Consider the following 20,249-nt stretch of genomic DNA (forward strand, 5'->3'; position numbering starts at 1 on the left):
CTCTTCTCTACAATAAACAAACTCCTCAGCCCCCTGAACACCACCACCCAGTCATTCACAGTAGACAACTGCATCTCCTTCCTTTCATTCTTCCAACGCCAAGTTGAAAACATCTACAACAGCTTGACCACCGCCGCACCCGCTCCCCCTCAAACCACCTGCCCCCCCTTATCCTGCCATCCCCTGTCTCAATTCTCCCCAATCTCCCCTACTGACCTCTCTGAACTCCTCATATGAATGAAAACTGCCACCTGCACTCTTGACCCCAACCCCTCCAGCTTTGTCAAGGCCTCCCTTCCTGCTCTCTCTCCACTTATCATTGCAACAATAAACTCCTCCCTTTCTACAGGCATCGTCCCACCATCCCTCAAAATTGCTGCTGTTACCCCCATTCTGAAAAAACCTGGACTAAACCCTGACACCCTAAACAACTTCAGACCCATCTCCAACCTACCCTTTCTGTCGAAAGTTTTGGAACGCGCTGTAGCCACTCAACTCAAACATCACCTCTCTGCCTATAACCTGTATGAAACATTCCAATCCGGATTCCGCTCCAACCACAGTACTGAAACTGCTCTCCTCAAAATCACCAACGACCTTCGCCTCTCCTCTGACGCTGGCAACCTCAACATTCTCATCCTCCTCGACCTCAGCGCCGCCTTTGACACCATCGATCACACCACCCTCCTCACCCGACTTGAAACCACCTTTAACGTTACTGGCACTGCCCTCTCTTGGATTAAATCATACCTCTCTGACAGACGCCAGTTCATCTCCATCAATAACTGCAAATCCCCCACTGCTCCCCTCCCCCAAGGTGTCCCCCAAGGTTCAGTTCTTGGCCCCCTCCTCTTCATCCTTTACCTGTCCCCCCTCGGTCACTTAATCCGCCGTCATGGTCTCCAATTCCACTGCTTCGCCGATGACATCCAGCTTTTCATCTCCACCAAGTCCATCTCCACTGCCACCCACTCTATCCTGACAAACTGCACCACTGAAATAAAATCCTGGCTTCAAATTAACTTCCTCAAACTTAACTATGATAAATCTGAAATAATCATCATTGGCCCAAAAACGCTCATAAAATCCACCAATAACTTTGCCCTCAACATCGACGGTATCCCAGTATCCACCTCCCCTCACATCCGGAATCTTGGCATCATCTTTGACCAAACCCTCTCCTTCGACAAATACACTAAACAGATCACAAAGACAGCCTTCTTTCACCTGAAAAACATCGCCCGTCTCCGTCCATCCCTCTCCTCCATGGCTGCAGAAACCCTCATCCACGCCTTCATCACCTCCCGTCTGGACTACTGCAATAGCCTCCTCTATGGTTCACCCTCAACAATCACCAATAAACTCCAATACATTCAGAACTCCGCTGCCCGTCTACTCACCCATTCCCGGACCCGTGACCACATCACCCCTGTCCTTTACAAGCTCACTGGCTCCCCATCTCCCAGAGAATCCAGTACAAAATCCTCCTCTTGACCTACAAAGCCCTCCATAACCTGGCCCCATCCTACCTGGCTGACCTCCTCTCCAGACACACTCCCAACCGCAAGCTCCGCTCTGCTGGTACCAACCTCCTGACCCCCCCCCCCCCCCATCCGGACCAAATTCAGATCCTGGGGGACAGGGCCTTCTCCATCGCTGCTCCCACCCTCTGGAACTCATTACCTCACACCATCAGAGACTCCTCCTCACTCACCACATTCAAAACATCACTCAAGACCCACCTGTTCAACACTGCATTCAACATTTAACCCACAGCATTTAACCCCCGACTATCTCCTCTCCTTCTCCCTCCTTTGTGCTTTGAATATTTCCCTATTGATTCTTGTTTTTTGCAATTGTTTTTATGTTTTGCTATGCATTATGTTTTGCACTCTGTCAAAGCGTCTTTGGGCTCCCTGAAAAGCACTATATAAAATAAATGCATCATCATCATCATATCTATTCGGCTTTACCGATTGACCAATGTGCAGATTATGAGATAGTGAAGAAAACCATTCTCAAAGCCTATGAATTGGTCCCTGAAGCTTACCGGCAAAAATTCAGGAATGCCAGGAAGAGGGAGAGTGAGACCCATGTGGAGTTTGCCAGAATGAAGGAAACCCTGTTTGATCGGTGGTGTGACTCGAAGGGGATTGGGAAAGACTTCAACCTGTTACGACAATTGATCTTGGTGGAGGAATTCAAACAGTGTGTCCACGCGGACATTAAAGTACATCTGGATGAAAAGAAAGTACCAGAGTTGTATGAGGCAGCAACCATAGCAGATGACTATGCCTTGACACACAGGATGGGGTTCCACAAACCTAACTTCCCGCTAGAGTTAGCCAGGGGAGTTATGGTAAATCAGGGGCGGAGAACAAATATTCATGGAGGCTGCCCAGAGATGACTATGGGGACAAATCTGATACCGCGACTTTTAGGAATCAGAAGACTACAGTTCCAAGACAGACTTATCTTCCGGGGGGCCCGAGGCAGACCTCGAGTTTTTCCTCCGGGCCTACTTGCGCTTTTTGCAAGAAACCTGGGCATTTGATGTCCCAATGTTACGCCCTGAAAAGGAAAAATCAGGAGCGGAGTCAGACTAGTACAACTCCGAATGCTTTGGCAAATGCGAGAAATCGTCCTTGGAGGACAGTGCCTTGTGAAGGTTCCCATGCCAAAGTTGCGGCATCACAGAACGACCTTGTTCAAGAGGGTTACAAACCTTTTATTTCAGAGGGGTTTGTGTCACTGGATGGAGACTTAACGAACCAGAGACCTGTTAGGGTATTGAGGGACACAGGAGCACATCAATCTTTGATGCTTGAGGGCATTTTGCCATTGTCAGAGAAGACGGCAACTGGTGTTAGTGTTCTTTTACAGGGGGTTGGTGGCTATGTTAAAGCTCCACTTCATGTCATCCATTTAGAGTCTGATTTGGTGTCAGGACCGGTCACCGTAGGTTTACAAGCCACTCTTCCTGTAGAGGGAATCTCTTTTGTTATCGGGAATGATTTGGCCGGTGGTCGAGTTTCTGGTAATCCGATGTTTGTTGAAAAGCCTAGTATGGAAAATAACATCGCACAGTTAGAGCAGGAGATTCCGGGTATCTTTCCATCCTGTGCCGCGACTCGTGCTATGGGTAGGAAACGCTCTGAAGAGAAGGAGAAGGTACTGACGTCACGCTTTGCACAGGCACTTCTTGTCGAGTACCCTGAAACTAAGTGTCAGCACACACAACTCATGGATGGAGGCAATGCTGGCAAGCTCTTTGTAGGTGGACTGAACTTTGACACAAGTGAAGATGTTCTGGACTCTATCTTTGGCAAATATGGATCACTCTTGGAAGTGCTGCTGATAAAAGACAGGGAGACGCAAAAGTCGAGAGGGTTTGGCTTTGTCACGTTTGAAAACACAACGGACGCCAAAGATGCAAAAAAGGATTTGAATGGCAAGGATTTGGATGGTCGGACCATAACAGTGGAGAAGGCAGGCCATGGGCGTCGAGGGGGCTACAGAGGAGGAAAACGTGGAGGTAGTTTCAGGGGTGGCTATGGCTCCCGGGGTGGGAGTAGTAGTTTTGGTGGCGGCCGCAGTCGTGATTACTTCAGAGCCTCCCAGCAGCAGCAGCGCAGTTTTGGCAACTCTCGACGGGATGACTATTATGGTGGTAGCCGAGATGGGGACCGCTACTCACGTGACTACAGCACCCGACTCTACAACCGCGATTATAATTTTTATGATCAAGAGAAGAGTTGGAAGCACTGAGTGCTCAGGAGCAGCCGAGCCAAGATTCTTACACGGGTTAACCTGTGAACTCCACGTTCCTAAATGCGTCCATGCAGTGAATACTTCCAGGCCTCACCACCCAACCACCATGAAACCTGGCTCTCAGCTTGGCCTCCTTCAAAAAGTGCTATAGATTTGCTTTGCTTTGGATTTTTGATCACAACCCCTTAACCTTCATTCAGGAAATGAAAAATAAAAACCAAAGGTTGATGAGATGGCGTTTGGCTTTGCAGGAGCTCAACTTGGAAATTGAGCATGTAAAGGGCAGGGACAATGTCGTTGCTGATGCTTTGTCCAGAGTGAACTAACTTTGGAAATTTGTGTAGGTTGTTTGGAAGTTTTGTTGCTTTATTTTGGGAAATATTAATTATCGTTGCTCACGGGAATTGATAATTTGGGTGTGAGTTTTACTTTTGTTTGTTAAAAGAGTTTTTGCCTGCAAAGAAAGTTTTCACTATGTTCAAACTTTCTTTCTTGAGGGGGGGAAGTGTTATGGATTCGTCACTACTGTTGTTGTGGTTTTCATCCACTGTAAACATTTTTGATTCCATGTACTATTATTGTTGTCGTTTGAGGGAGATAGAGATTTCTATTTTCAAAAGGTAAAAAAGTTAGTTTTAAATGAAACCGGAACCGGACGACGACGAAGAGGAAGAGGAGGAAAAAGAAGGCGGAGCGAGAGAGTCGGACAAGAAGAAGCCGAGCGGCGTTAAGGTTTTGAGCCAACGCTAGCGAACGGAGGTCACTGGCGAACTTTTGGGTTTCCCGGGAAAGGGATTCCTGCGACAGAGTTGTTATCGCTGTGACAGATCAACCTGCGTGTCAGGTTTTGGCGGTTGATTCCGAGGAGAATCATCGTCGGGCCGTTACGCCTCGAGAACGGGCCGTCGGCCATTTTGACTCGCGCGCTTTTTTGCATCGCGCAAGGTCTTTGCTTCGCTTCAGCCGTTTTCACCGCATTCAGACGTTTATCTGGTGTGTGTGTGTGTGTGTGTGTGTGTGTGTGTGTGTGTGTGTGTGTGTGTGTGTGTGTGTGTGTGTGTGTGTGTGTGTGTGTGTGTGTGTGTGTGTGTGTGTGTGTGTGTGTGTGTGTGTGTGTGTGTGTGTGTGTGTGTGTGTGTGTGTGTGTGTGTGTGTGTGTGTGTGTGTGTGTGTGTGTGTGTGTGTGTGTGTGTGTGTGTGTGTGTGTGTGTGTGTAACGTGGATTTTGAAGGTAAATCTGCGGTTCGCCGATTTCGAGCCGTGAAACGTCCATACCCGAGGGTGTGATTTCCCAGTCGCCTTGAGGGCGCCTTTGTGCAGCTTTGGCCGCGTGCCTGTGACTGTCATCCGAACGGGATTCTGGTCTCGATTGGACATCGTTCTGACGATCGCTGGAGCGGATTGACTTGGGCTTGATGCCGGAATAGAGACATTGGGGAATGTTCTTCTTTTCGCTCACTTGGAGCACAGTGAGTTATATTGTACGAACCTGATGGTACCATCATAGGAAATATATATTGGTTGTACAATTGATTACTGTTGTTGTTGTTGTACTGTTATTCTTGTGTGATCTTAATACAATATTTGTTTGTTTGTAACAATTGGTGTGGCTTCACCATTGATCTTTGACATACAGAATAACACATTTTTCTGCCGTGACTCCTCTCGGGGCTCGGAGGTACACCGTGACCGGGGGTTGGGGAGGAGCATGTAACACATTGCATATAAAAGTATGATATTTTGTTTGACTCAGTTGTCTCACCTACATTAAGGCAGTATTATGATGCATACCTTTGTGCTGGATCTTTATTACTTGCGAAATTTGAAGATTTTTTCAAGCATATTGGTTGGTCGCAAAAAATATTTTTTGGACTAGTATGTTGATCACTTAAGTTCGTATGTTTGTGTGTGTGTGTTTGTCCGCTCAGTTATACTTGCCTACTGGTCACAATTGCAAATCGATCTTCCCAAAATTTCACCAAATGGTAGAGTTGGTGGTCCGTCAGAATCCTATTTATTTTTGAGGTCAAAAGCTCAACATAGGCCAAATGTCAACCACTTTTTTCAAATGTCTAAAATCGTCAATTTTTATCCGATTGAATTGAAATTTGAATCGGATTTACATATCACCTAACGGAATTCAGCCACCAACTATTTTTGAGATCAACATCGGCCAAAAGGTCAACATAGGCCAAAAGGTCAACATAGGCCAGAAGTTCAACAACCTTTTCAAATCTCTAAACTCCTTAATTTTCATCCGATTGACTTGCAATTTAAAGATAATTTTCATATTTGGTCTTTGAATTCAACTACCAATGATTTTTAAGGTCAAATTTGTTTTAGGGATTACGCAATTTCGCATGAAAACAGATTTCACATTGTGCTCTGCACGACGGCTTTCGTTTTTTCGTATTTTTGTTTTTGTTTCTCAGTTTCTCTATTATGTTTGTGTACATCAGAATCAATTTGTTGCCTATCTCAAGTTGCACTGAGGGCATTAAATATCAACCGTGATGTGTTGACTTAGTATTGCATGTCAACCAGACCAGGCTGCTCATGCAGATGTCATCCTCCACAAATATAGCCAGCTGTATTTTCACCTACAATTTGGCTGTGACAGGATAATTGCTTTGTGAGGACTACCTCAGTTTCCAGAAGCTTAGAATCCCATTTTTATATAATAATGCTGCCATTATCTGGATTTAGTCCCACAACCTCTGAGATGCCAGTCCAGTAGGCATCCATTCTACCTGTCAAATCAAACCATGTCTAAATTCGATCAACATCATGTGTATCATTGTGCACCATGTCATTACCTTTTTCTGATCATATTTAAATCCAGTGGCTTTTCTTGTTAGCCCATACAGTTGAGCAGCATGTTACCTGGGGTGGTGAGAAGCGTCTTGCATTCCCCATTCCCTTTTCTGACATGAAGCCCGTCATCCATTTGGATGACTTGCTGCCACGTACAGCTGAACTTGCCATTGGAGCTGCAGACAGACACACCAAGGTGATCATCATGTGATAATCTTTAGCTCATAAGTCCTCATGTAATTGCTTCTTCTCATATCAAATTGACCAATGAGGTAATCCAGTAAATGTGCCTTTCCTCAATCAAGGTGGCTGCCTGTGAGTTTCTGCACAGTGCAGTAACTGTAGTCCTTGGCCGTATGATTCCAAGCCAAGCAGCTGAGGCGAGAGGGCAAACTGGGTCACTCTCTCTGCATGGCATACTACGCAAGTTGCTGCCCACCTTGCTGCATCTTGCTTGTGATGCTGATCCGGTCAGTTGTGGCATTACTTGGAAAACAGAACTGTGGTCCTTTCGTATTTATTTCTTACTTTGAAGAAATAGTAAGTATAATAAATATTGTACCACCAAATTAATTACCTCCCCGACCAAAGATGGACAGAGTCTGTATGGTCACACCTGTTTGTTTGTCTGCGAGCAGGATATCTCAAAAAGTTGTGGACGGATTTGGATGAAACGTGGTGTACAGGTTGCGTGTGTGCCAAGGATTAAATGATTAGATTTTGTTGAAGATCTGGATCTGGATACTAGAATTTTAAAAGTGATTCTTTACCATTGAGAGATAAGGCCAAAAACGATAAATAGCATGTTACCTCAAAGTTATGAACGAATTATGACAATACTTGGTGGGTGAGTTGTTAGGTGACAAAACAAGCTGCTTATATTTTGGTTCATGTCTGGATCCAGATCTGGCCTATCAGTGGGATACAAAACGTATACTGTTCAGCCTGGCAGAGGTGTGCGCTGTACAGAGTGCTTTTCTAGTTTGGCATGCGAGTGTCGGACATAAATAATGAATGATGGCATAGGATCAGTGTGATTATAAATGCATTAACCAAAAATGAAATTGATATATAATGGTGCAAAACAATCACAGGAAAAAAATTGCCATTTTATTTGTAATAGTTAAGTCTTCTAAAGAATATAATCTTAATATAAAGGGCTATCATTAAAATGGACACCAGCGAGAATCAAGATAAAATTGGTCCCAACTTTATGGTTTGAAAATGGGGCAACTTGCCTGTTCAGAATTAAATAAATCCCAATTATGATTGATGTGACCCTTTGTACAACGACACGATTCCTCCTAGTGGTGGACATTCCGCCCACCACGGACAACCTGGAGCTGCTCTCCCCATGGTGATGCGGCTGCTGATTTCAGCAGGACAAGACACGGAAGTAGAAGCATTCGAAGATGGAAGGAACAGAGAAGGGAGAGGATCCGGAGAGGTCGAGATATGGGAATCGCTGGCTGCACGGGAAAACCAAAAGCACCCTCACCAAAATGGATCCTCTGGGTGGCGCCGGGGACCATGAGACTCCTGGAGTCCCAGTTGTACCAAATACCTTACATATTGGTACCCTGAATTGCCACACACTGAAAGCGCACTGGAGACATGGAATGGCTGCACATTTCGCCAACCATCTGTCTTTAGACCTCATGGTTCAAGCATTATCGATCGTCGCAATGGACGATCTGTAAAAAGAAAACCTTGGTAAATGATGGACCCTGATCTCTACCTCTGCTAATCCTTGCAGACACGGCAGTGTAGGAGCCCTGGTCAGTCCTCGTCTGCGCCAGCATTTGATTTGTCAGACATTGTTACATCGAGTTCTTCGTGTTTACATTAAACTAACATCAAGAGACTTGCATCTGTTTTGCATATGTGGACCAACTGCGGCTTATCCGGAGGACTCTGGACTTCTCTGACTTTCTGTCGGGTGAAATTGACAGGGTGCCTGGAAGAGACATGACTTTTGTTCTCAGAGATCTGAACGCGACTGAGAAAATCCGGACGAGCAGCGTTTGACCACCCGCATGCACATGAGAATGCAATCATAAATATGGTTTGTGATTTTGTACAATGACATGATCTTTTCTCTGCTAACACCGTTTTTAAGAAATCGGAATCCCACCATATTACTTTTGTTGGAGTCGTAATGCACTAAACCTAGCTGGAGAGACACCAATGAAATGCATGAATGATATAAAAGACTTTTGTGTAATTGTCAATGCACTGCCACATACCGAGATACATATCACGCTCCCTGAAGATGTCAGACTTCCATCTCCTGCTTACTTCAATCACCCTGCAATCAGAGAAGTGCTCAAGCTTGCTCGTGATAGCCCAGGTGGGAAAGCAACTGGCTTAGATGAAATTCCAGTTGAAGAAGTCCTTCAAATTTCTTCGGTTGCTGAAAGAATGGTTCAAATTATGAACGATGTTTTGAACAGAATGGATGCTCCTGACGAGTGGAGAACAGCACAAATTGTGGGAATCCCAAAGAAACCGGGTGCGACAAAGGAGGGAGGAGCATTGCGGTATATTGCTAATGTCTTGTGGAGCAAAACTATACAATAATTGCTGCTGAAATGGATACAACCATTACTATACTCATACATGCGACGACCCTGCTGAGGCACAATGTGGCAGATCTTGTCTCTGAGCAGAGTCGTAGAAGAAGCATGAATCCATCAGACCGATTTAGTGGTTTTTTTTTGTTTATTTCCACAAAACTTTTGATAGTGTGTCAAGAGCGTGCATTCCTAAGATCCTAAGTTTGTATAACATTCCTCAAGCTCTCATCATGGCATCACTCCTTTGTAGCATAACACTAACGGCCACCGTCATTACACCAGATGGGCTGTTGGAGATGTTTGCCACAACCTCCAGGCTACTTCATGGAGATACTTTGGCTCGTTTTCTCTTTCTTCTTCTCCGTGATTGGGTGTTTCGTACCGCCATCTCAACTGAGGAGGATGGTTTTCAGCTGTGCAGAAGAACGAGTAGCCGCCACTCAGAGAAAAGATTGTCAATTATTGGATATGCGGACGACTTCACCCTACTTTCATCCACAGCTGCTGGTGGGCAATGCAAGTTTACTAACCTGCTGCAAGCAGCGACCAAATTTGGGTTGCAAATGAACACCACTAAGATGGAAGTACTGGCTATCCAGTTGGACCTAGATGTACAAATCACCTATTGCAATAAAGCCTGAGCTGTGAGCGCAATGGCACGCTGCACACAGTTTGTTTACTTGGGTGGCTCAATTCTTAACTCGCATTACCACTTCTGGCGACGTCGCGTACTGGCGTAGGAGGGTTGGCAGCATCTAAATGCGGTATTGGACTCTCCTGCTCTGCCTGATCAGGTTAGAAGCAAGATATTTCATGCCACTGTAGAAACACACTTGGACGTTGACAGAGACCTTTCTGTAGGAAATTGATGCTACACTTTTATACCTTCTTGGAGCGGCCTTAAATATATATTGGCCGACGCGGATCACCAGTGTGCGAAGCTCAAACCACCGGGCCAAGTTTTGCGAGAACAGAGACTGCAATTAGCTGGACATATTATTCGATCTGAAGGCTATTGCATTCAACCAATCTAACAGGTGTTGACCAGGTGTCCCAGGTGTTGACCTGGTGTCCCATACAGCTGTTGCATTGTGGTCAAGGACGCATCAAGGCCTGTCTTGATAGGCTCTTGTTGGATTGTAACACCCCCCTGATCAGATCTCAGCAATGCAGCATCTCAGAACATTGGCCAATAAAAGGGTTATCTAGACATTCCTACTCAAATGTTTTACTGTAATTTGTACTTGTACTTGTACTTGTACTTGTGCCTGTGCTGTGCCCTGTACTTACTGTAATCATTGTATGTGATGTATTAGTATTATTTAGTTTTTTTAATTTATTCATGTGAATATCTGGCCCGCTGGGTAAACTATACTATTAGGTGGTATTTTCATTTTATAATACTGTATACTAGATCTTTCATCGTATATATACATAGATCTTCCCAACTACAACCTTTTTTGTTTTTTTACAAATGGTCAATTCAAAGACATTGTGATTATCTAGGGTTATCCATTGTCATCGATGTACCGCAATTATGTACGGATCTCAAAAGCACATTGAAGCATCTTCTTCAAAGTGCATATGTGATGCTCACTGTTTCTTTCTTTTAAAGCAATGGAGTTAATCTGTGCATAACCATCGTGTTCCTGCAGGTTCCGAAGCAGATGTTTGAGCCACTGGTCCTACAGATGATTCATTGGTTTACGAGCAGCAACACCTTTGAGCAACCTGAAACTGTGGCACTGCTCAATTCTCTCCTGGTAACTGCACAATAATTGTAATAACCATCGTAACTAGAACTGCAAGCAGTGCTATTGCCTTCCAAACAGTCTGAATCTGCCACTGACATGTAGCCCCATGCGTACATTTTCTGGGAATATGGAGCCCAAATCTGTCATCAACCGGAGAAAATGTGTTGAAAGTACGTTACTTTATTTGGCCATTCGCCATCAGTGGGCCAAACTACATATAGTAAGCTTTTGTCGAATTTCAGCGTTTTGTCATTAGGTAACATATTCGACCAATAGCAAGCTTCCAGAGTTTTTAGCGCAGAAGCTTCAAACTTGCACTTCAGTACCGCATCGGGGTGCTTAAAAAAAACAGCCATATTATCGTGTTATCAGGCGCATATCATTGCCAAGACAGTTTCGTTGGCTGTGGGGTACAATCCTGGACGGGTCACCACTCCGAGGCAGGATACTCAAATGGATCATTTGTTCCCAGATCTGGTACTCATTTTGCCAACCTCGGAAGGATGATGGGCTGTGGCAACCCACCTGGTGATACTTATGGAATGATTGGGGGTTGAATTCAGGACCTTAAGATCTTAAGCCAGCCGCCTTAACCATTGAGCCATCACCAGGCCAGGCTTCTGCAGACCTGTGAATGTGGTCTGCCAGTAACACCCTCCTGGTAAAACTCCCAAATGCAGATTCGCTGCTCACCTCCACTCATTTGTTTCTCTTCCCCCCCACTAACCCCCTCCCCAAACGTGCAGAACTAACTTCCTCAGTCTATTCAATCTCATCCTTCCCTCCAGCCACCGGTGGAGTTTGTTGGGGGAAGGGGGAGGTCAGGGAGGGGGGGGGGGCAATGCCCCCACCTTAATATTTTTCAGTAGTTTACAATTAAGACAAAATCATCCCGTATTTAATTGTGAGTAACAATAATGAACGAAAACTGTACTTGTGATTTCACGTACACAGTAACTACACTAACAAATGGTAATTTTGGAAGTCAGATCTAGCTACCCATTATTAATATTAAGCATTTGCCCCCCCCCCCACCCCCCAAATAGACAAGTCAAACTAAGCCTATGCCTCCAGCGCTTTAAAACAGTTGTTCACCCCCATCTGAAGTCATTGCCCATCCACAACCATGATCTTTTACACCCTCAGTAACCTTCCCCAAGCCCAGCCCTTTCTGCGTTTCAAGTTTTTTCTTCCACTTCTGTGGTTTGTTTGTGGCTGTATCTGTTTTGTTCACCTCCTGTGTCCTCCTTTTGCTCTCATTCTTTCCCATGTCTCTTCTTCCTCCAAGTATCCCTCTGTTTTGTCCCTCAACCCTGTGTTTGTTGTATTCCCATCAATAAATAATAATAAAATGCACTTAAATCGCTAAGATGGAGAGATGTTAGCTTTTCACAAAAGGAAATCATAATTAACAGAGTTAAAAGTTGTTTTTTTTTGTTGTTTTTTTTGTTTGTAATACCATACCAGTGTATAATCCATGATACATATTTGTTCAACACAATCAGTTCGTTGTGAAAGACAAGTATCTGTTGGGAAATTTGTTCTTCAACCAGACCTAAATTTATATAACCAATTAATTGATACCGAACACAGTAATACCTCGCTTTAGCGCTCAGGGTGCTTTTCTCGAAAAAGAGCGTTAATATAAAATGTGCAAATGTAGGAGGTGCGAAAAAAAATTACAACCTTGTTTGTATGGAGACTCATTCCCGACAACGTTATTTCTAACACATGAGCAGTGTATTTGGGCTTCATTGGGATCTCAGGAATAGCGCTAATACTAACAGATGGTAAACATTATTTTACAAATAAAAATAGTGTATATTTTTATTGTAATAACATCAGTAAGTACTGTCGGACCTCGACATTTGCGGTTCCAGCATTCGCGGACCTATCATATTCGTGGTTGATAAAACGCGACATTCTTCTACAATCGCGGCGCGATGCTTCACATATTTGCGGTTTTTCGTGGGTGTCAACAAAAAAAAAATCTCACACCAGCTGCACATGTGACACTTCTAAAAGCATCTTGCACATATCATGCATAAAACCACTTCCAACCACACATAAACCATTTCCCACTAGCCACGCACATAACAGTTCTAAAAGCAACTTCCACGTGTCACACATAAAGCAGCTGTATGTGTGCATAAACCATCCACCACCACACAATTCTACATTCCCCGTTTTTCGCGGCCGTATTTGTGGCCCTATGTTTCCTGTATTTGCGTTTTTTTCTCAGCTTATTCACGTTTCTTTCACGGGATTTTTGATTTTCCCTTATGAACCACAAACCGCTGGGTGCCTAACCCCCCCCCCTCCCACCCCCCTTTTCCCATTGAAACAATGCTTCCACATTCATGGATTCAACATTTGTGGTATTTTTCAGGAATGTATCTCCCACAAATGTCAGGGTCCGACAATATTAACAGAAATAGAAAATATGCACACACAACAAAAAAAATAATTGCCATCGCCCCTACTCCTCTTAGTTGGCAGAAGTGGGAGGAGGCTCATCAATCAATAAAACAAGATGACGTCATGCGGAACACGATACTTGCAAAATCCTGCCTCCCCCCCCCCCAAAAGAAAAAAAATTCCATTGATACAGCAAATTGTCCCTTTCATCAAGATTAAAATTGACAATCTTGATCAAAGCTCGGGTCAATAGGAAGAAAAGTGACGATATTTCAGATGAAAAATGATGATTTTGGAAGGTTGACCTTGAGTTGACCTTTGATCTTTTGACCTCAAAAAACGTTAGTTTCCCTATTTAGTGACGATGTGCAAATGCTGTTCAATTTTCAACTCAATCGGATGAAAATTGAGGATTTTTGAAACTTGGCCTATGTTGACCTTTTGGCCTATGTTGACCAAAAAAATACTTGGTGGTTGAATTCAGTGACCATATATGCAAGTCCTCTTCAAATTTCAAGTCAATCGGTTGAAAATTGAGGATTTTAGAAATTTAGCAAAGTAGGTGACCTTTGGCCTATGTTGACCTTTTGACCCCAAAAACAATAAGCTTCTTGTTTTTGACTAACTCTATCCTTTGGTGAAGTTTTGTGAAGATCGGTTGAAAATTGTGACCTGTAGGCCAGTGACAAACAAACAGACAAAGAAACAGACAGAACCACAAACGCAACCGACCAATATACTTGAAAAATCTTCGATTTTGCAAGTAATAAATAAGAATAATTGCCATGCTCCTACTTTACTAATACTCCTGCATCGCAGCGGTGGGAGACAAGGTGGGAGGAGGCTCATGCTGCAAAACGAAAGCCGAGTAAACAGCACTGATTCTCTCAGAACACGTGCATACAGTACAAAATACAGCGGCGGGTGCGTTTACTCAGCGTGTTATGGATTGTCTTCATTTTTTTTACAATTATTAAAAGTAAATATTTTCTCCTGAACAAAGAGCTCTATAACGAATCCACATGCTATGGGGCAGTGTCAAGTGAGGTATTACTGTACTTAGAAGTAAATTGTCATAGATTCCTCCTTTTAGAATCTTTGACCAGGAACTAATTATCGAGATAAGTCTGTAAATTGTCAACAAAATAAATACTATTTTTCTTTGTCCAGGCACAAACATTTGCTTTCTTAAAACCTTACAGAACACAACCAGATGACATCAACGTATTGATTAAAATGTTGAAAGTTGAGCAATAGCATCAGCACTATTCTTATCAAAAAAGATCTGCAATGTTGTCTGGACCAGAATTACTACATTTTATATTTAATAAACAATTATTGACAGAATTGACATTAAAAAGGTTGGAATGTGAATCTTGGTAGTTATATACCTTTACTGGCATAGTACTGTTCTTTGAAAGATTGCACGTTTGATTGTCAGAAATCTTACTATAATGGAGCAAACATGAATATTGTCTCATTCCCCGGGTGAACACCCCTGGGAACAGATAGCCAAGCAAGCTTAACACTCCGAGGTGTTCAGTCAATGGTGGCAGACCTTCTTTATATGTGCTGGGGAGGGCAGCGGGGGGGTTGCGAAGCTCTTACCTTTACGGACCCCACCGGACGTCTTTGAACCTGTTGATCAATGCAAACCCACACGGAATTAAAATGCAAAAATACCGGCTTTATTGAAAGAAATGCCAGTAACAAATTAATGCACGGTAAAATATAAAATCCTAAATGGAGCGCTCCCATACGGACCCGTATACACACAAGGGGAAAAATAAATGTGAAAGTAACAAAATGTCGTAAGGTGCATTTGCCTGATACTCAGCTCCGGCCTCGACGAGCACTGTGGTGGGATCGGTCGACGAGAGGACCGCACGTCGAAGCGCCCAACCAATGGCACCAGTGAATCACGCGAGCACAGAGCCGTGCCGCAGGCAGACAAACGTATCAGCACTCAATCCCGGGCCAGCCAGCACAACACGAACTCCATCTCCCCCGAAGAGCACCAAGTCGCACAGCCTCCCCTCCTTCAACACGGCAAAGGCTCCCCAAAGCTCCGAAAGGTTCTCCTCACAGAGGTGCACACGAGCCAGGCACCACTGACAGCCAGCACGAGGGAGCGAGTGCACGAACTGCCACCGCCCGTATTGAAAACCCAGTGCAAGAGGATGATATCTGCGACCGTGCACTTTCAAGGTCCCAGCTCAAGAAAGATAATGAATGCCACTGCTCTTCACCGAACCTCAAAGCCGAGATGTATATGTGACTGCTCCCTTTAAATGTCCCTCGCGCAGGAGGATAATATGCGACTGTTGCCTTTTCATTGTCCCTCGTGCAAGAGGACAAAATGTTGGGACTAATTTCCTTTATTCTCAAGGCTCTGACGTCATCCGACGATCCCCGTGTGTGCTTCCATCAGCGGGTCCCTCTCATCGCTTGACAATACCGGACCAATCACTGCTCTTCAGGGTTAGGCCTCACGACCCTGCCTTTGTGATGTGGCAGCTGATGGTACCATTGGCGGTGCTCAATGTCCTGTTTCCTGCTACTTTTATTTAGTGTTTATTTTAGGTGTGGAGTGCATGGCGGGTGTGGTGTGTGTTATAAGGAACAAGGGGAAAAGTGCAGAGGCGATTTGCATACAGGGAATTTACCATTAATTCCTAATTAATTAACATAACCCCACCCCTCGTCATGGGGACAAAGATACACTCTTATACGACATCCGGCCTAAACGGATCCCTACTTATGGCTGCTTTCTCAACAATGGATGGAGGTCCTCAACGCCAAACAGGAAATTAGAGCTGTCTCCCTTGACATTTCACATGCCTTCGATACGGTCTGGCACCCTGCTCTGCTCACCAAACTCTCCTCCTTTGGTATCCATGGAAATCTCCACGCATGGCTGGCGGACTTCCTCTCTGGTCGTAGTCAACGTGTGGCCCTGAATGGGTTTCTCTCATCTCCTCTTCCTGTTCAGGCTGGAGTTCCCCAAGGTAGTGTTCTGGGCCCTGTGCTTTTTCTGGTCTTCATCTCTCTAATGGCCTTTAAAGGTGGTTTATATCAATGATCTCTCTGACTCTTGAAAATCCTCTATCTCTTTGCTGACGACTCTACTCTCTGTCGCTCCATTCCTCATCCCTCAGATCGGCAGTCTGCAGCCTCCTCACTCTCTGCAGACCTGGAGAAAATCACAGACTGGGCAAACAAATGGAACATGTCTTTCAATCCTGATAAATCTCACACTCTTACGATGTCTCTCCGAAAAGACCGACTGGACAACCCTCCCATCCACTTTCTGAATAATGCTCTCCAAGATGTTCTGTCACTCAAGGTTTTGGGTCTCACTATTTGCCATGATCTTTCCTGGGAAAACCACATTTCAAATCTGGCCTCCAAAGCCAGTCGCCGACTGGGCATCCTCCGTCGTGCGAAGTCCTTCCTTGGCACACCTGAGGTCCTCACCACATACAAGGCTTTCATCCGCAGCTCTATGGAATACTGCTCTCCCCTCTGGTCTGGTGCTCCTGCCTCACACCCAGCTCCTCTTCACGCTGTTGAAACCAAAGCGTTCAGAATCATTGGAATCTCCCGCGATGAAGCTAACTCCAAGGGCCTTTCACTCACTCACCGCAGGCAGGTTGGTGGTCTTTCCGTGTTCTACCGACTCCTCTCTGGCCTTGCCCCCCCCCCCCCCCCAGCTCTCTCTGGGCTCTGTCCCCCAAATATTCCTACAGGTCGCACAAGATCTGCCTGCAACCCTCTTATGGTTAAACTGCCAAAATCAAGACTTTCTGCTCACCTTCACTCCTTCATTCCTCTTTTCTCCTGCCTCTGGAACAAACTCCCTCACTCTCTTCAATCCCACTCCACCCTCCAGGTCTTTAAAACAGCTGTTCACCACCATCTCTTATCCTCCCCCATCCAAAACCTTGATCTTTTCTACCCCCACTAATTTCGGTCCCCTTGTGTTTTATACCTCTCCGCCCCCACCCCCCCTTTCCCACGCCTCCTCCCCCCAAGCCCTCTCCCTCCCACACTTCTCCCTGCTCTCAAATGTTGTGGTTGTGTGCTTCCCCTTCTCTCCCCATCTTGTCTTCCGCTCCCTCTTTTTGTATATTTTGTTTGTCTGGTTGATTTGTTTGTGAAATTAATGTTAGCTCTTTCATGAGCCTCGATTCAGTATACAAAAAAATAAAATAAATCAATTGGGGTTATTCTTTTTCAAGACAGTCGGAGCACACTACCTATACAATTCTACCTGGACTAAGGTATTGCATTGCCTGTAACAATATCAATGAAACTCCAAAATTGACATGTGGTGGAAATAGCACCACTTTTGGTGGAAGCTTAGACCTCTTCCTTTATCGTATGATGTGGAGTATGATATGTAGTGATTCATACAATTTCTTTCAAAAATTCTAATTTAACTGTAATGTTTAAATCATTAATTTTCAAATTGAATACTCCACCTTTATTTTATCCTTGCCAAAATAACCCATGGGTTTTACTATTTTCCAAAATTTCTTACTATCACCTTGGTATTCTTCTGTTTTATATTTAAAATATACCTTTTTTAACTTTCACTTTCTTTTCTCTGAATAGCCTTTCCTCCTCCCAATTTGCCACTTGTCCCAGGATGGTGTATGTGATCCAACGAATGCCAGTCTTCGGGATTTCTCTGGCATGTGTTTGCACGAGTTCCTGTCTTGGTCTCAACGTCAAACAAAGCCTAACTCCTACTCTCCTTCCCCACACTGCAAATCATTGCTGAAACGGCTGCAGAGCCTTGCATTGCACCCATCCTCTTCACATCGCCTCGGTGCTGCCCTCGCTTTCAATGCAGTCTACACAGAAATCAGGTTCAAGTCTCGCTGCATCGTACCATACTTTGGCCATATTTGTTTTTTATGCCGGAGGTATTAGGTTTTTGGGTTGTCCGTCCGTACGGGCTAAACCTCGTTTTTCTCAGCAACCATATTTTTCTCAGCAACCATATTTTTCTCAGGCTAACAAAAAAGTTGTGGATGTATATATTCTTATAAACAGAATCTCAATTTTACTTTCAAACAATAATCTGTTTCTCTTGTATTCCTCTTCGCCATCACCCAGCCTCATTTCCTCAATGCTGTGTATATTCCGATCTCTATCGTTCATTTTTTTTTCTACCTCCTTTTGCAATGGGTGTGTGTACCGTAGGAAGGACGAGTTCTTGGTGAACCAGTTCACACTGGAGTTTTTGGTGGTGTTTGTGCTCAGCCTGGCCTTGACAAATATGGAGCTGAGTTCATGCGGTGAGACTGCCATATGCACACTTTAAAAAACCTGATTGTCGGCCAAATAGTAAAGGTAAGTGATAACGTAAAAGGTTGTATGGTATGGCTCTCATGGCTGAGCGCATTAGCCCAAAATCTTTTTTTTGTTGGAACTAAGGGGCCCGTTGGTCCTTTGTACCAAATTTTCATTGGTCTTCACGGCCTTGTAGCATACCTGACTTTTTGGTCTTTTGGGTCATTAAGGACTTTTGGGTCCTCGGGGACTCTGGTATTTTGGGTCCTCGGGGACTTTTGGGTCCTTGGGGACTCTTGGGTCTTTGGGGACTTTTGGGTCGTTGGGGTCCTCAGGGACTTTTGAGTCGAGGACTTTTTGGGTCCTTGTGGACTTTTGGGTCATTAAGGACTTTTGGGTATTTTCAGTAGTTGGGGACTTTTGAGTCATCAAAGACTTTTTGGGTCCTCGGGGACTTGGTTTCTCGGGGACTTTTGGGTCATTAAGGACTTTTGGGTCATCTGGGTCTTTTGAGGACTTTTGGTTATTTTGGGTCCTTGGGGACTTTTGAATCATAAATAACTTTTTGGGTCCTGGGGACTTTTGGGTCATTAAGGACGTTTGGGTCCTTGGGGTCTTTTGGGTTTCAAGTGTTAAATGTCTTCCAAGGTCTAAGGGGTCTCAGCAGTCTTAAGGGTTAAAAGGTACATTTGAATAGTACGTAATTTTGTAATGGACGGCAAAAAGTATGAAAAAAAACACACACACACACACACACACACACACACACACACACACACACACACACACACACACACACACACACACACACACACACACACACACACACACACACACACACACACACACCTATTTATAGTAGAAATATTTTCTTACTGTATTATGTTTGGCAGTGCATGATGGATGACAGCTCATTGGCTGGCAGGATAGCCCAGAGGTGCGCACATTCTGCTGTATGCTGTCTAGCTTGGGTTTGAATCTCATCCCAGCTGTAAACTGCCATCCTGGTGTTTCACAGTCAGGGTGATTCATCAATGTGTGTTTGGGTCATTGGAATTCCCCACAAGAACTTGGGAATAATTGTGGCCGTTAAACAAGAAGATGCTGTCAGCTCGTGAAAAAGTTGCAAACATTTGAGAATGCATTTGGTCGACATCTCAATCTCTAAGATTCCTTTTCTCTTTGACATACAACTGTGGACATTTGAAAGCAACAACAACAAAGAATGTATAATAACTTCTGCCGTCGAAGGTGGACGGAGGTTATGTTTTCGCCCGAGTCTGTTTGTCTGTCTGTCTGTGAAAAGGATATCTCAAAAAGTTGTGGATGTATTCGGCGGAAACTTGGTAGATAGGTTGGGTGTGTGACGAGGACAAACTGATTAGATTTTGGTGAGGATGTGAATCCGGATATGGATGAGAGAATTTTTAAAGTATTCTTCACCATTGAGTAAATGGGCTAAAACCAATATGTAGCAGGATATCTCAAAAAAGGTGTGGATGGAGTATGACAAAACTAGGTGGATAAGTTGGTTGGGCTCCAAGAACAAGTCGATTTGATTTTGGTTCAAGTCCGCGGCATGCAGATCTGACCTATCAGTGGGTACAAAACGTAA

General features: G+C 44.4%; 1 protein-coding gene across 3 annotated transcripts in view; it reads left to right on the plus strand.

Moving 5' to 3' along the window:
* Window positions 1–20,249, plus strand: part of PRKDC (protein kinase, DNA-activated, catalytic subunit) — a 334,330-nt gene that overhangs the window by 103,678 nt on the left and 210,403 nt on the right. For all 3 annotated transcript variants that reach the window (XR_010984003.2, XM_068112798.2, XM_068112799.2), the window contains exons 24-28: window positions 6,630–6,781; window positions 6,891–7,055; window positions 10,817–10,924; window positions 17,984–18,207; window positions 18,545–18,639. Coding sequence is in view for 2 of the 3 variants with exons in the window: in XM_068112798.2 (XP_067968899.2) it covers window positions 6,630–6,781; window positions 6,891–7,055; window positions 10,817–10,924; window positions 17,984–18,207; window positions 18,545–18,639 (744 nt within the window). In the remaining variant the exon portion in view is untranslated. The remainder of the gene's footprint in view (window positions 1–6,629; window positions 6,782–6,890; window positions 7,056–10,816; window positions 10,925–17,983; window positions 18,208–18,544; window positions 18,640–20,249) is intronic.

This window comes from Myxine glutinosa, chromosome 4 (assembly GCF_964187855.1).
Source record: "Myxine glutinosa chromosome 4, kmMyxGlut1.1, whole genome shotgun sequence".
Classification (NCBI taxonomy): domain Eukaryota; kingdom Metazoa; phylum Chordata; class Myxini; order Myxiniformes; family Myxinidae; genus Myxine; species Myxine glutinosa.